This window comes from Lissotriton helveticus, chromosome 10, assembly GCF_964261635.1.
Source record: "Lissotriton helveticus chromosome 10, aLisHel1.1, whole genome shotgun sequence".
In the NCBI taxonomy this organism is placed as follows: Eukaryota; Metazoa; Chordata; class Amphibia; order Caudata; family Salamandridae; genus Lissotriton; species Lissotriton helveticus.
In genome coordinates this window covers 764,938,962-764,954,144 of record NC_136071.1, presented here as the reverse complement: position 1 = coordinate 764,954,144, position 15,183 = coordinate 764,938,962, and the positions used below count along the sequence as shown (strand labels likewise).

The 15,183-nt window shown below is 46.5% G+C and overlaps 1 protein-coding gene across 1 annotated transcript in view; it reads left to right on the top strand.

Annotated features, from left to right (window-relative positions):
* The window catches only part of GJD4 (gap junction protein delta 4), an 82,051-nt gene extending 67,195 nt beyond the window's left edge, over positions 1-14,856 (top strand). The window contains exon 2 of the mRNA XM_078664358.1: positions 12,966-14,856. Within this exon, the coding sequence (XP_078520484.1) occupies positions 12,966-14,134 (1,169 nt within the window). The 3' untranslated portion in view covers positions 14,135-14,856. The remainder of the gene's footprint in view (positions 1-12,965) is intronic.
* The last annotated feature ends 327 nt before the right edge of the window (positions 14,857-15,183 follow it).

Sequence of the window (15,183 nt, the reverse complement as noted above, 5' to 3'; positions counted from 1 at the left end):
GTCTGGTCGTGACACTGCCGATTTTTGGAGATAATTGAATCTTCGTTGTCTCTTTTTTGTGTGTGACATTTTGTTTGATTTGATCTCTAGTTGGTGGATCTTCAATCCATTTTCCATCATGATCCGGCATGCTGCTGTTTAGTTTTAACTGTTGGTTGAAACTATTTGAAACGTGGTTTGCCCAATCTGTTGGGCCTGCATTGGTTGCATTAACTATAGGTTTTCCCTTTGTGCCAGCAAAAATGGAGAAGTATTTTATTGTGTCTGTTTGTGGTTTTTGATTGCGGCCTTTCCTTTTTTGTTGTAGTCGTTGTTTGACGTTAAGTTTTTGCGAGATCCTTATTCCAGTCTGTGTTATCTCCTCATTTTCAACAGCAAGATGGTCCTTTGGCCTTGTGCCAGCTATTTCCCTCCAAATGATCCCTCTTCAGTTTTGGTTAAGGCCAGATCTTTTGTTGCATTTTCTGAGTGTAAGTTCTTTATATCGCCTATAAGGCCACTTAACATTGAGGGCAACGTAGCTAGTTTGTCCACTACCTGGTTGCAGTTACAGCTAAGGTAGCTGTTTGATTGTGCTCTCATTATCAATTTATTCAGGTTGCCCAGCTTGTCATCAATGCCGGCTGTGAAGACTGCCAGTGTATTCAGAAGGGTTAGTTGTAGATCCATTTTTTCTGATTGGTATTGCAGGGCTTCAACATCTAGCTGAATTGTGTTTAAGAGGGAGTTCCAGGTGCCGAAGTTTTGGTTTTTCCTGAGCTCCTTCTCGTTTTTGCTGTTATTAAAATTGTTGTTAGTATTGTTAGCTGCCTGGGGTGAGTTGTGATAGAGGTGCTCCTTCTGGTCTGGGTTGTAAGTTGTAAGCATGTCTTCCCATTCAAGTGTATTAAGGTAAGACACCATTGCCCTGCCATCTGCTTTCTGGCAAGGGTCCTGAGGGCTTACCCCCAGCCCTCCCAAGTTGGTCAGTACGTTGGCTGGGGCGTAGTCATGCAAATCTGTAAGTGGTAGAGCACTTGCAGTCGTTAGGTTTGGAGTCTTGATTGGTGTGCTGTGGGTCGTGGATTGTGTGCTCGTGATAGGGCTGCAGTTTGTTTCCTTAGATGGTTCCGCTACTTTTGTATTTGAATCGGGCCAGGGTATCCTTTCGGTGGGCCAATTGCCTGGTTTATCACCTGAGTATGGTGCTGTGATAGTTGTTTTGTTGACTATGGGTTCAGCCAGTATAGACCTCTGGGTATTGCTCAGGCTGCGTATTTCCTGTCTGCCTACCAGGTGGGCAGAAGGTGATTGCGGGATGGAGATAGGTTCATGGGACGTTTCGCTTTTGGTTGGGGTCCTCTGAACTGTGCCGTTGTTTCTGTGCTTCGAGATCCCGCCTTGATGTAATTGTGCCATAGGTTTTTCTGGAGGTGAGGGGCTTGTGATGATTGCTAACATTGATGATGGCGGGTCAGATGGTGGCGGTGGCGATGGTAGCAATGGGGTTTACAAGCCTTGCAGTGAATTGTTGCTCAAGAATGGCTGAGCCTGCGTCTTTTAAAAAGTTGAACTTTGGATCTTCGGTTAGGAACAGTTGCTTGTGGGTTGCAATTTTATTGCTGCCGTCCCATGGGCCTTGCCCAGTTCCTGTTCCTTTGGCTCAGTGTACGCAAAAATCCTCCACCTGGGCAAATCAGACTGGGAGCGTGTAGACTGTCCGCCGACTGCGGGACCGCTCACACCAGCTGACAGCCTCAGGGAGCAAGCAGGCAAACAAAGCGTCCAGGAACGATCCTCTGTGGCAGGCAGGAAGGAATCGTTAAATGAGCGGCACCCGCGAAGCGGGTGTCGCGAAAGGTAATAAAGTTTGGAGTCAGTGGGCGTGGCCGCCGGGGTGAGAGGCACCAGCTGTGAGCAGTGGAGAATGCTGGGCCTCGCAGTCCCCCGGTAGGCTCCTTTGGCTCAGTGCACGCAAAAGTCCTCCACCTGGGCAAATCAGACTGGGAGCGTGTAGACTGTCCGCCGACTGCGGGACCGCTCACACCAGCTGACAGCCTCAGGGAGCAAGCAGGCAAACAAAGCGTCCAGGAACGATCCTCTGTGGCAGGCAGGAAGGAATCGATAAATAAGCGGCACCCGCGAAGCGGGTGTCGCGAAAGGTAATAAAGTTTGGAGTCAGTGGGCGTGGCCGCCGGGGGAAGAGGCACCAGCTGTGAGCAGTGGAGAATGCTGGGCCTCGCAGTCCCCCGGTAGGCTCCTTTGGCTCAGTGCACGCAAAAGTCCTCCACCTGGGCAAATCAGACTGGGAGCGTGTAGACTGTCCGCCGACTGCGGGACCGCTCACACCTGCTGACAGCCTCAGGGAGCAAGCAGGCAAACAAAGCGTCCAGGAACGATACTCTGTGGCAGGCAGGAAGGAATCGATAAATGAGCGGCACCCACGAAGCGGGTGTCGCGAAAGGTAATAAAGTTTGGAGTCAGTGGGCATGGCCGCCGGGGGAAGAGGCACCAGCTGTGAGCAGTGGAGAATGCTGGGCCTCACAGTCCCCCGATAGGCTCCTTTGGCTCAGTGCACGCAAAAGTCCTCCACCTGGGCAAATCAGACTGGGAGCGTGTAGACTGTCCGCCGACTGCAGGACCGCTCACACCAGCTGACAGCCTCAGGGAGCAAGCAGGCAAACAAAGCGTCCAGGAACGATCCTCTGTGGCAGGCAGGAAGGAATCGATAAATAAGCGGCACCCGCAAAGCGGGTGTCGCGAAAGGTAATAAAGTTTGGAGTCAGTGGGCATGGCCGCCGGGGGAAGAGGCACCAGCTGTGAGCAGTGGGGAATGCTGGACCTCGCAGTCCCCCGGTAGGCTCCTTTGGCTCAGTGCACGCAAAAGTCCTCCACCTGGGCAAATCAGACTGGGAGCGTGTAGACTGTCCCCCGACTGCGGGACCGCTCACACCAGCTGACAGCCTCAGGGAGCAAGCAGGCAAACAAAGCGTCCAGGAACGATCCTCTGTGGTAGGCAGGAAGGAATCGATAAATGAGCAGCACCCGCGAAGCGGGTGTCGCGAAAGGTAATAAAGTTTGGAGTCAGTGGGCGTGGCCGCCGGGGGAAGAGGCACCAGCTGTGAGCAGTGGAGAATGCTGGGCCTCGCAGTCCCCCGGTAGGCTCCTTTGGCTCAGTGCACGCAAAAGTCCTCCACCTGGGCAAATCAGACTGGGAGCGTGTAGACTGTCCGCCGACTGCGGGACCGCTCACACCAGCTGACAGCCTCAGGGAGCAAGCAGGCAAACAAAGCGTCCAGGAGCGATCCTCTGTGGCAGGCAGGAAGGAATCGATAAATGAGCGGCACCCGCGAAGCGGGTGTCGCGAAAGGTGATAAAGTTTGGAGTCAGTGGGCGTGGCCGCCGGGGGAAGTGGCACCAGCTGTGAGCAGTGGAGAATGCTGGGCCTCGCAGTCCCCCGGTAGGCTCCTTTGGCTCAGTGCACGCAAAAGTCCTCCACCTGGGCAAATCAGACTGGGAGCGTGTAGACTGTCCGCCGACTGCGGGACCGCTCACACCAGCTGACAGCCTCAGGGAGCAAGCAGGCAAACAAAGCGTCCAGGAACGATCCTCTGTGGCAGGCAGGAAGGAATCGATAAATGACACAGATGCAGCGAGAGCTTTGTGGTTTTTGCTGCGTCGATAATTAATGAGATGGCAAGGATGTTTGTTGCTGTGCCGGTCTTTTTCCGAAAGCCGGTCTGGTTCAGCGGTATGATCAGGTTTGACTCAGCCCAAAGTGCAATATCCTCTAGAATGGTACCGGCGAAATATTTCGCCTCGTTGTCAAAGAGGGCTACTAGACAATAGTTGTTCGGGTCCATCTTGTCTCCTTTTTTATAGATAGGGACGACCGTCGACCCCCTCCAGGATTCTGGGATTCTGTTTAGCAGCCTGATTTCCATGAATAGGGTTTGCATGATGTCCGCCCACTATGTGTTTTTTGCTTTAAAAAGGGCAGGTGGAATGCCATTTGGTCCCGGGGCGCCTTCTTTCCTACCTTTGGCTATCTGTTTTTTAATTGAGGCTATCTGCTGGATCCTCGAGGTTTCTTGGGAGTTGGTGATTGTGCTTGAGAGGCCTGGCCCAATGTCTCATCGTATGTGTTTCACAGTTTGACTCTGTGATCCTATTGATCTTTTTTGCACTCCATCATGCCCTGTGTGGTCATGGAAGTGACTGGATAGGTATTTAATCCAAATCTCTTCTGTGATATGAGATCCTAGTTCTTTGTCCTGTGGGCGCATGATCCCATTCACTGATTGCCAGTAGCGGGCGCTGTTGTTAGTTTTTATATCATATAAGAGTTTTGCACAGACCTCATTTTCAACGTCTTTTTTGATATTCCATTTTGTTCGATTAAGCACAGCCCTTTGGTGTTTCAGCTCTGCTCGTAGGCTGATATTGTTGGGGGCTAATCTCAGCTTCTGTAATGCCAGGTTTACTGCTATTTTTTGTATCTTTAGTTGTACTCTCTGTACTTTCTTTAGATTGTGTTTGCTGTGTTTTTTGTGAGGATTAGCTTTTGGGGACACATTAACTGTAAGTTCTTTTAGCAGTGTTTCCATAAAGTGCTCCCAATAGATGGTGTGCCTGGCAGCAGTTGATTTTTGGATGTTAAAGAGTTGGAGTGCAGCTTCAGCCAGACTGGTCGAGTTAGCTGTCGTACATTTAATCCTTTTTTGATTCATGGTGTAGGTCAACCCCAGTGTCTTGTCCGGCCTGATTGCAGGTGGCGTCTTTGTTATTATGTGGCATTCCTGGGGGCGGTGATCGCTTTCACCCTTGTCTCCCATTCTGAACCCCAAGATGTATGGGAATAGCGCAAGACTAGCAAAAGTGTAGTCCAGGATGGAGCTCGCTGTGATCGAGTAGAAATATTCTACTGGAGGAGAGTCTGACAAAAATCTTCCGTTCAATGCCCGAAGGTTTTGATGTTCTAGGTCATAGAGAAAGCGGTTGTTTTGATGTTTTTTCCTCTTTAGTGGGGCGCTTTGCATTGGTATGGTATAAATTTTGTTTAAAGCCAGTGCCTCTTCTCCTTCTGACGAGCCAAGTAGATCTTGATTTAGGTCCCCTGTCAGAAGGAAGAGTGGCTTTTCCATCTGGGTGACAAACTCAGCCAATTGATTGGTAATTTTGGAGGAATCTTAGCTTTGTTTTTGGGATGGACGTATGAGTTGATTATGCATACCTCTTCTTCTTTGTTCCCAAGGGCGTTTTATCTTCACTGCTAATGTTGTATGTGAAGATGAATCCATGAGGATTGCTGAAGATATTGTTGTAGTGGAAACATAGGTGGCCAGACCTCCTGAGTGATGGCCAAACCTGCTGGACCTTACTGCTGCTGTGGCAAAGCAAGCGTAGCCCGTGATGTGCTGAGGGGCTGTGAGCCAGGTTTCTTGCAGCGTTATTATGTCAAAGAGGGTGATGTAGTGCTGGAATTCTGGGTCATCCATTTTTGAGGTTAGGCCATTGATGTTCCAAGAGCAGATGCCTATGGTTGATGCCCTTCCCCCGCTGCCTTCTCTGTCTTGTGGGTAGCGTCATTCCTCCTCGGGGCATATAAAGATGGTTCGGGACAGTATTTCCCTTGTTGGAGCATGGTTTTGCTCTGGTACCACCGTTAAACATGCTTCCGACCGGCCCCGGGTGCTGCTTGTGATCCTTTTTGGTGAGCTTCCTCGTGTGGTCCTAAGTGCGCTGAGAGTGTGGATCAGATGTTTATTTAGCGCTGGGCTCGTCCGACTCGTGGATGGTGCTAAGTGAGCGTCCGCTGCTACCATTGAGCATGCTTCTGGCCGATAGCAGGGGCTACTTTTGCTTCTTTTAGGTGAGCTTCCCAGTGCATGCCTGAGAACACTGAAGGTGTGAGCCTGATGTATCTTTGGCGCCGGGCTCATCCTGGTCAAAAATGGTGAAGGATAGGCTGGTCTTTGTAAGGGGACCACCTTGATTCCCCAGTTTTTAAATAGCTCTTGTTCCGCTAAGATCAAGTCTGCAACATTGCTTGAGGTCCAAGTTGTCTTGGTTGCCTCCGAGCTTTGTGGGTTAGCAGCAGGTACAAATTCTACAGAGACTAAATCCTTTGTGCTTATACCCCCCAATTTGGGGATTGATTCCATTAGTCTAAGGATATTGCCGGGATTTAGCAGGTCCTGCTGCCCTTTTGACGTGTATTCCGGGTAAAAAACCAGGACCTCTCTCGGCTGTCGGATGATTCCTTGTCTCTGTAGTTTTGTTGGTGATTGGTGTGCTTTAGCCATTGGTCCATTGCCTAGTTGTGCTTCATGGATTACCAGGTGACTGCTATCTCCAACTGTTATGAGGGGATATGTTATTGTTTGTGTTGGGGAAATTTCCTTTGGTTTTGCCCCTATGTCGTGTGGCAATTTTACCGATGAGTGCTCTGTGGAGTGAGCAGTCTTAATTGCTGTGACCCTTGTTAGATCTTCGTGGTTTGAGCTTAGAGTTAGACGAGTAATTCCTTTTCTATCCCCTTCGTGGGGGGTTGTAGTAGATGATTGCTTGATTTCAAATGATCTTAATGCCTCTCGGATGCCCATCTGGCCAGGTACTTGCCCTGGAGAAGCAGATTCCTTATTTGGGAGTCTTGGTTCTCCCGCTTGTCCTTGAGTGTCGCGCTCTTGTCTGGTCGTGACACTGCCGATTTTTGGAGATAATTGAATCTTCGTTGTCTCTTTTTTGTGTGTGACATTTTGTTTGATTTGATCTCTAGTTGGTGGATCTTCAATCCATTTTCCATCATGATCCGGCATGCTGCTGTTTAGTTTTAACTGTTGGTTGAAACTATTTGAAACGTGGTTTGCCCAATCTGTTGGGCCTGCATTGGTTGCATTAACTATAGGTTTTCCCTTTGTGCCAGCAAAAATGGAGAAGTATTTTATTGTGTCTGTTTGTGGTTTTTGATTGCGGCCTTTCCTTTTTTGTTGTAGTCGTTGTTTGACGTTAAGTTTTTGCGAGATCCTTATTCCAGTCTGTGTTATCTCCTCATTTTCAACAGCAAGATGGTCCTTTGGCCTTGTGCCAGCTATTTCCCTCCTAGATGATCCCTCTTCAGTTTTGGTTAAGGCCAGATCTTTTGTTGCATTTTCTGAGTGTAAGTTCTTTATATCGCCTATAAGGCCACTTAACATTGAGGGCAAGGTAGCTAGTTTGTCCACTACCTGGTTGCAGTTACAGCTAAGGTAGGTGTTTGATTGTGCTCTCATTATCAATTTATTCAGGTTGCCCAGCTTGTCATCAATGCCGGCTGTGAAGACTGCCAGTGTATTCAGAAGGGTTAGTTGTAGATCCATTTTTTCTGATTGGTATTGCAGGGCTTCAACAGCTAGCTGAATTGTGTTTAAGAGGGAGTTCCAGGTGCCGGAGTTTTGGTTTTTCCTGAGCTCCTTCTCGTTTTTGCTGTTATTAAAATTGTTGTTAGTATTGTTAGCTGCCTGGGGTGAGTTGTGATAGAGGTGCTCCTTCTGGTCTGGGTTGTAAGTTGTAAGCATGTCTTCCCATTCAAGTGTATTAAGGTAAGACACCATTGCCCTGCCATCTGCTTTCTGGCAAGGGTCCTGAGGGCTTACCCCCAGCCCTCCCAAGTTGGTCAGTACGTTGGCTGGGGCGTAGTCATGCAAATCTGTAAGTGGTAGAGCACTTGCAGTCGTTAGGTTTGGAGTCTTGATTGGTGTGCTGTGGGTCGTGGATTGTGTGCTCGTGATAGGGCTGCAGTTTGTTTCCTTAGATGGTTCCGCTACTTTTGTATTTGAATCGGGCCAGGGTATCCTTTCGGTGGGCCAATTGCCTGGTTTATCACCTGAGTATGGTGCTGTGATAGTTGTTTTGTTGACTATGGGTTCAGCCAGTATAGACCTCTGGGTATTGCTCAGGCTGCGTATTTCCTGTCTGCCTACCAGGTGGGCAGAAGGTGATTGCGGGATGGAGATAGGTTCATGGGACGTTTCGCTTTTGGTTGGGGTCCTCTGAACTGTGCCGTTGTTTCTGTGCTTCGAGATCCCGCCTTGATGTAATTGTGCCATAGGTTTTTCTGGAGGTGAGGGGCTTGTGATGATTGCTAACATCGATGATGGCGGGTCAGATGGTGGCGGTGGCGATGGTAGCAATGGGGTTTACAAGCCTTGCAGTGAATTGTTGCTCGAGAATGGCTGAGCCTGCGTCTTTTAAAAAGTTGAACTTTGGATCTTCGGTTAGGGAACAGTTGCTTGTGGGTTGCAATTTTATTGCTGCCGTCCCATGGGCCTTGCCCAGTTCCTGTTCTGTTGTAATGAGGTTTGGCTCTGTATTGGGGGGTGCGCTTGGGTTTGTTTTTGTATTTTTTCCTTATTTTGCCTTCGGTTTCGGCACCAGGGACCCCCTAGTCCTGCCTGACCTCATGAATTTGCCTTAAGTTGCCTTAGATCTGGAGTCGCCTGGAGGGCGCCGAGTGGCTGAGGACGTGATTCAGTTTACAGACCTGTAACCCTTACAATCCTTTGGCAGGTCCTTTAGCAAGTCCTTTTGATCGCCAGGCATTTTCCAGACCTTCGCCAGACGTTCCGGTGCTTAATTGGCGTGTGGTTGTGATACAGTCGCTATTTAGTACACTTGTGGCAGGTGGATCTTGCAGCTTGCCGCTCCTATGAAGTTAAGAAGGGTAGAGTGCAATGCAGAGTGATCATATAAAGGGTACAAGGGTGCAGTGGGAGGGATGAGTACAAGATGTACCGGGCACTCGGGGTTCCGAGTACAGTACGCAACCTGCAGAGTGCCGTATGTAATAATTTAAGGATTGGTAGCTTGGTGCTGGCTGGATTATTCCCGCAAACTGCAAGTGCTATTAATGACTCTGCGTATAACTGCATAATTGTAGAGTTTTACTGATGGCAGTGCGTCAAAAACAAGTCAAACTTAACTAGAGGAGTAAGGTTCTGGGAGCTCCTTTGCCAGGGAGAAACCGTGAGTAGTTCATTGGTTAGCCCAGCATATATCTTGACTGGGCTTTTATTGTCTTGCATCTATCTCATTTATTCAATTATTCAGTTGTTCAATGACTCAATTGTTCAACAACTTTTTTTCAAGTTTACAGGAGATGCCTTGATATGCACAGTGAGCCCAAGCAGGGCCCAGGCACTTTTGTTGGCAGTGTGCTTGATATATGAGCAGTTTTAGCTGATTATGGGGCAGTGCGAGGCAATAGCAATAAGAGGAGTTGAGCGAGGTGAGGCACGGGTTAAGGGGCTCTCTCTCCCCCTCCCTTCCCGTCCGCCTTCTCCTACCTCAGCTCTCCTCAGCTTCCTCTGCCTCCTCTGCCTCCTTTGGTTTCCTCCAGGCCCGGCTCCAGGAATTTTTATTTGGGTGGGCCAAGGGTGCATTTGGGTGGGCCACTGGGACTCAATTTGTCGCATATATTTCTGGGCAGGCCTGCTTCAGGGCCCTCATTTATCTCTTCTTACTCTTGCAAGGCCCAGTAAAACGCACTCTTTTCCAAATCTCTTTCTAAATTTTATTACTCTCAAAAAGTGCTTTTTCCTTGTAATGTTCCTTTGATGGGAAGAGGCGGATTCTGAGGTGGGGATATCAGGCAAATGACACTTCTCGGGCTCCCTCAGTGCGAGCCTTCAGGGAGAATCCCTCTTCATTACTACCTCCACCTGACCCCAGACTCTGCAACACACTCCCTTACAGGCTTGAATATCCACTACTCCTCTCCAGTGCACCTTATGCCACAGCTGACCTTGGGCTCCAGTCCCATATCAGGCACCATCGGGCTCCACTTTCATTTTGCCCGGTAAAAACATTAGAAAAATCACCTTCCAACTTAAAACATTGAATATAGCAGTAAATGTAATTAGCACGCACTTTAAAGTATGTTCCACAGTAGCCCTTAGGACCCGACTGCTAATTAAATAAACAAAAACAGAAAGGCCATGACAGGGCCGGCTTTATCGCTGATGGGAAAGTCTTTTTTGGTGCCACACCAATAACCTTTCTCCGTAAATACCTTTACTACCACCTTCCAACAGTGCCCCTCATCCCTCCATGACCCCCCCTATTGACCCCCTCCTCAGATTTCCTCACTGCCTCACGCCACAAGTGCCCCTCATATCCCCATAGCCCCTCCCCCTCATGACCTCCTCCTTGGAGACCAGTACCCCTTATCTCTCTGTAGCCCCTCCCACTCAAGACCTTCTCGTCTAACTCCCTCACTACCACCCTACACCAGTGCCCTCATCCCTCCCTAGCTCCCCCTCCACCCCATGACCTCTTCCTCGGATTCTCTCACTACCACCCTCCATCAGTGCCCCATATCTGTCTGCAGCCCACCTCATGACCTCCTCCTCAGGCTCCCTCATGCCACCCTCCACCAGTGCCCCTCATCGCTCCTTAGCCCCTCCCATATGCATTTCATTTGTTGTATAGCGATACTCATGTCAGTGTAGTGTGTGTCAGTACTTTACATCACACACACATTATACAGAGACAATGAATCATACAAGTATGTAAATGAGTCTATAGGGAATGTCACATAAGCCAATGAGGATTACAAGGTGTATGAATCACATGTCATCCATACTGGTGGGCAGTATATTTTAAAAGGGTTTGGTATGGGGAAACACAACCTTAGGATTTAAAGACAATTCCATGGGGGTCAGCTTTACTGATAAAAATGTATATCTGTCCAAACATACTCATTTTAGCAACATTAGAATAATGAAAGACTGGGGAAGTTCTAACTATATCACAAAACAAAAAAAGCTAAGTTCTAACTATACCATTCATGTTTGTAGACAGCTCTTAGATGACAGTTCATAGGTCACTGTCCTATGATACGATTGTAACCTCTGAACTTCAAGTAACACAAGGATCTCTGCGACAAAGGCAGTAACCCACTGAGCTATCCAGATACAATACAGTTCATCTGCATTTAAAAACTACTAACAAATGATTGCTCTCCAGAAGGATCATTAATCACTAGCGTTATCTGGGCATTTTGTATCGTCTTATTGCTGTCCTGCATCGGCCATGATAAAGATGAAAACTGTTTAAATAAAGCTCACACGAAGTATGTGTCCTGCTGGGCATGTGCAGATTTCAAAAAGAAAAAAATGTAGTAACACATTCTCTTACCTGCTCCATTAGTCAAACTTTGTGTCACAGCCTGATGTGATAAGCCACTGCAGGGGTCAGGAAAGGTGACTAAGAATAAACAAACTTATTTTCGCCTGAGCTGCATAGAAAAAGAAATATCAACGCAGCAGGACAATAGACAAAGGTTACCAAAGGTTACCAGTGTCAAAGAAAGGATTTGTCACCTTTCACTGTGCCGAGATGAAGGGGTGAAAAAAGTAATCAAAGCCTTGTTAACATGTTAATGGTCTTTAAAGACCTGTGAAGTACTCGGGGTGCGGCTGCGATAATCTCTAAATCTGTCTGTGTGTGTGCGCATGGGATCTGAAGAACTCCACAAATAACATGCAGTTGCCAAACATGCTTGAGCACAAAGAAAAAAGTAGTGCAATAAAAGATGGAGGAAAAGTTCAAAGGGGGGACTTGGTTCAAGCTCCACTAATAAGAAAACACACAAAAAGAAAGACTAACATAACAGGAAATACCATGCTGCATCCAATAGAAAACATGGAAAATCGAGTGAGGAGCTTATGAACAAATAGAAAGTAGAGGCAGGCTGTAAGCCCTTTTTAAGATTTTTTTAAAAACACAAAACACTTCCACAGTTCAGCGCAAGCGCTGTGCAGGGAAACCTAAAAATGCCAGGCGAATATCTTGAAATCCTGGGGTAAAAACGTCTCATATGACCCAAAGAGCCAAATGATATTTGACAGGACTGTTCCAAATTAGCCATTTTTATCGATGTCTCATGCGGTGTAAAACATATTTTTGCAGTAAGTGAAAATATTTTAAAGAATCTATTGCTTTCTATATGCAATGTCAATTATTATTGCATGCCCATATTCAGAAAATGTCTGTAGTGGGAATTACTAATGTATAACATATAGAGCCTGGTTCATAAAATATATTTTTGGCTCTAAAGATATATTTATGGATGAAATTTCCTCCATTTATTCTGCTGGAAACTCATAAAAATCAGGGGTAAATTTAACTTCTTTCTCTGCCACAAGTGTGAAACAAATCTGGAGACGTAAATCTAACACAAGGAGTGGGAAGTGGGCGTGGTTTGCCTCCTGAGTTGGTGAATGCAGAAACGCTTGTTGGCATTCATAAACTGAAACCTGATCCCTTTCCACCATGGAAACTGCTGGCAAGCTACTTCCACCCCTTCAAAATGTAAAGGGAATACAATACCCACAGAGTTTTGCGGGAATAGGAAGAGAGCTTGCCCCATGGGAAAAACATGTTCGCCCCGCAAAGGAAAAAAAAGGCGTTTTCACATTTGGCTGTCCTTTTCACCAAGTGTGCGCTGTGTACAACTTTACAAGGAGGAAGCAGACAACCATAAAACTCCATATGACAGGTTCAATTGTACACCTAAAAATCTGTGCATGACATGTATTTGCGGGGTACTATTACACCTGTTTTGTGAATGGTAAAACATTGTAAAAGTAGGTTGAGGTGGAGTCGTAGGGCTCCAACCATGTTTTTACACTTTTTGCATGAACTAGGCTCATAGTGTATATGCTTTTGATTACTACGTATTTTTAGTCATTACAACATTTTAAAAATGTAGTGTTCTCAGTCCCAACAATATCTAAAAGACAGATTCACATGTTATTTAGAATGATGTGCACTCTCTTGTCTTTTTTTGTAAAAAGGAGCCTAACTTTTTGTGTTTATAGAAAAGATCCACATAGCTGTTCTGTTCACCAAAGCATGCCATTCATTCTTCTAAAACTCTTGTAGCCCAAATGAAAAAACAAGATGGCACCGTGTGAAGCATAACACTATTTGTTCTTCAATTTCAGGAAAGATATGGATTACGTCAACGATCTTTCTCAGGATGGCGGTGATTGTTCTTGCGGGATATCCGCTCTATCAGGATGAGCAAGAGAAGTTTGTTTGCAACACGCTGCAGCCAGGTTGCTCCAATGCATGCTACGACATATTCTCGCCAGTGTCACACTTTCGCTTCTGGCTGGCGCAGGTCCTTTGCTTGTTGCTGCTGCATGCTCTTTTTGATGTATACGTGCTCAGCAAGGCAGCTTCACAGCACATGGGATCAGAGATCTCAACCACCAAAAGGACACCTTCTCCCAATCCTGCATTCCAGATGAACTCCCAAATTGACTCATGGAAAATCCTGGATTTTTCTGGGGCCTATTTAGTTCACCTCCTCATTAGGACCATAACTGAAGCCGGATTCAGTACAGGGCAATATTATCTGTTTGGATTGTTCGTCCCCAAGACCTTCAGTTGTTTTGAGCCACCTTGTACCGGCAGCATTGAATGCTACATCTCCAGACCCACTGAGAAGTCGCTCATGATGATTTTTATGTGGGCGGTCAGCGGAAGCTCCCTTCTCCTTAGCATTGTGGACCTGATCTTTGTAATACACAGGAGAGCAACAGGCGGAACAAGAAGCCACAGATTATTGTTGATGGAAAGTGACTACCCAAAGGATGGGCGCTGTTCCGCTCTACTGCCACAAGATGCCTTTCCAGAACCTCCTGACTTTGAGGAGAACCATCACCTTCAACCTCATCACCAAGGTCCCGGAAGGAAGAAAACAGTTGATCCAGCGTGTGACTATTCCCCATCATTCCGTTCAAATGAAGATGAAGCCACGTCTATTGATTACGGGGGCATTGCCAAGGATACTGCCAGGTCAAATATGAACTCCAATAGTAACAAGAAGGCATATTCCCTTCAGGTTAGCCTCACACCTCCAGGGAGCACTAGGAATGCCTTAGTTAAGATAGATGAACCCTCAGTCATCACCAATAGGCAAGGTAGATTAGGGAAGGAAGACGAGAGTCAGGATCCAGTGTTAAAATCTAAAGAAAAACAGGACTTAGGCTCTCAGTTTCACACCAGTCCCTTAGGAGATGAATCCCTGGAGGAGATCACTTCATCAGTGCATTCAGATTTCATCAAGTCTACATCTATCAGATCCCAGAAATCTGAATGGGTGTGAAATGAAAGACTAACTATGTATAACATTCTTATTACTGATGAGCACGATTTTTAAAACATGAAAGTGTCAAATATACAAACGTACGCAAAATTGTGCCTTTTACTAACTGAAAAAGCCTAGCGAAGAATAGACTTTTTTTCAGCATAAATTATTTTATTCCACTAAGCTTTGATATGATTGTAATCTTTCTGTAAACTAACCAAGCATCTGTGGTGTTTAGGAAATATCCATAGTATGAACTTTAATATTTTCTATGGGTGTTTGGGTAATGCCAAAAGAGACCTTTACATTCATATTATTTTATAGCAGCGCCTTGCAGACTCGTAAATAAGGTAACACAGGAATAACTCTACAGGTAGTTGTACTTTTCTGACAGTTTTTAAGACATGAAAATTAAAATCCGAAAGAACATCTGCCAATTAGAAAAACAATGTTCACATGTTTCTGTAGTTTGCACGTATACGACTGGTTAACCCAGAAAGTAAATTAATGTTAAGAAACACCAAAGAATTGAGCAGATATTTAGAAAAATATTGTGTTACATGAGTGCACTTTAGATAGTGCAAGTGCATAAAAACAGGTGCTCGGCACTGAGCCAGTGCAGCTGTTAGTGACACTGCCCTGGGGATGTCTATGAAAATGTTGGTTTCTGCTAAAAGGTAGGAGCAGTGGGCGGTTACCAGATTGCCCATTAGACAAAAATCCGAAATCTCTATCATTGATAGACAGATTGCCAAGTAAGCTGGGACATAGCAGGTGGAAATGTACCAGTATTTGGGCTTATGACAGGTTGGGAAGACTTGTATATCTGAAGGCCGTTCTCCTGAATTGTTTTGCTTTAATGTTTTGTTCTTAGTATCCTTCCTTTAGATAGCAAAACACTCTGAAAATGGGGTCATTACATTTGCACCTTGTGGTGACGGCTTCAAATGACAGTCGGAGCCGTCACGTGAGTGAACAGAATGTTTATTGAAATAAGTACAGAGACCTGCGACCTCAGCCACAGCCTATAGGTACGATGTCGCCTCAGTGTGTCCCCGGCGCTCGCC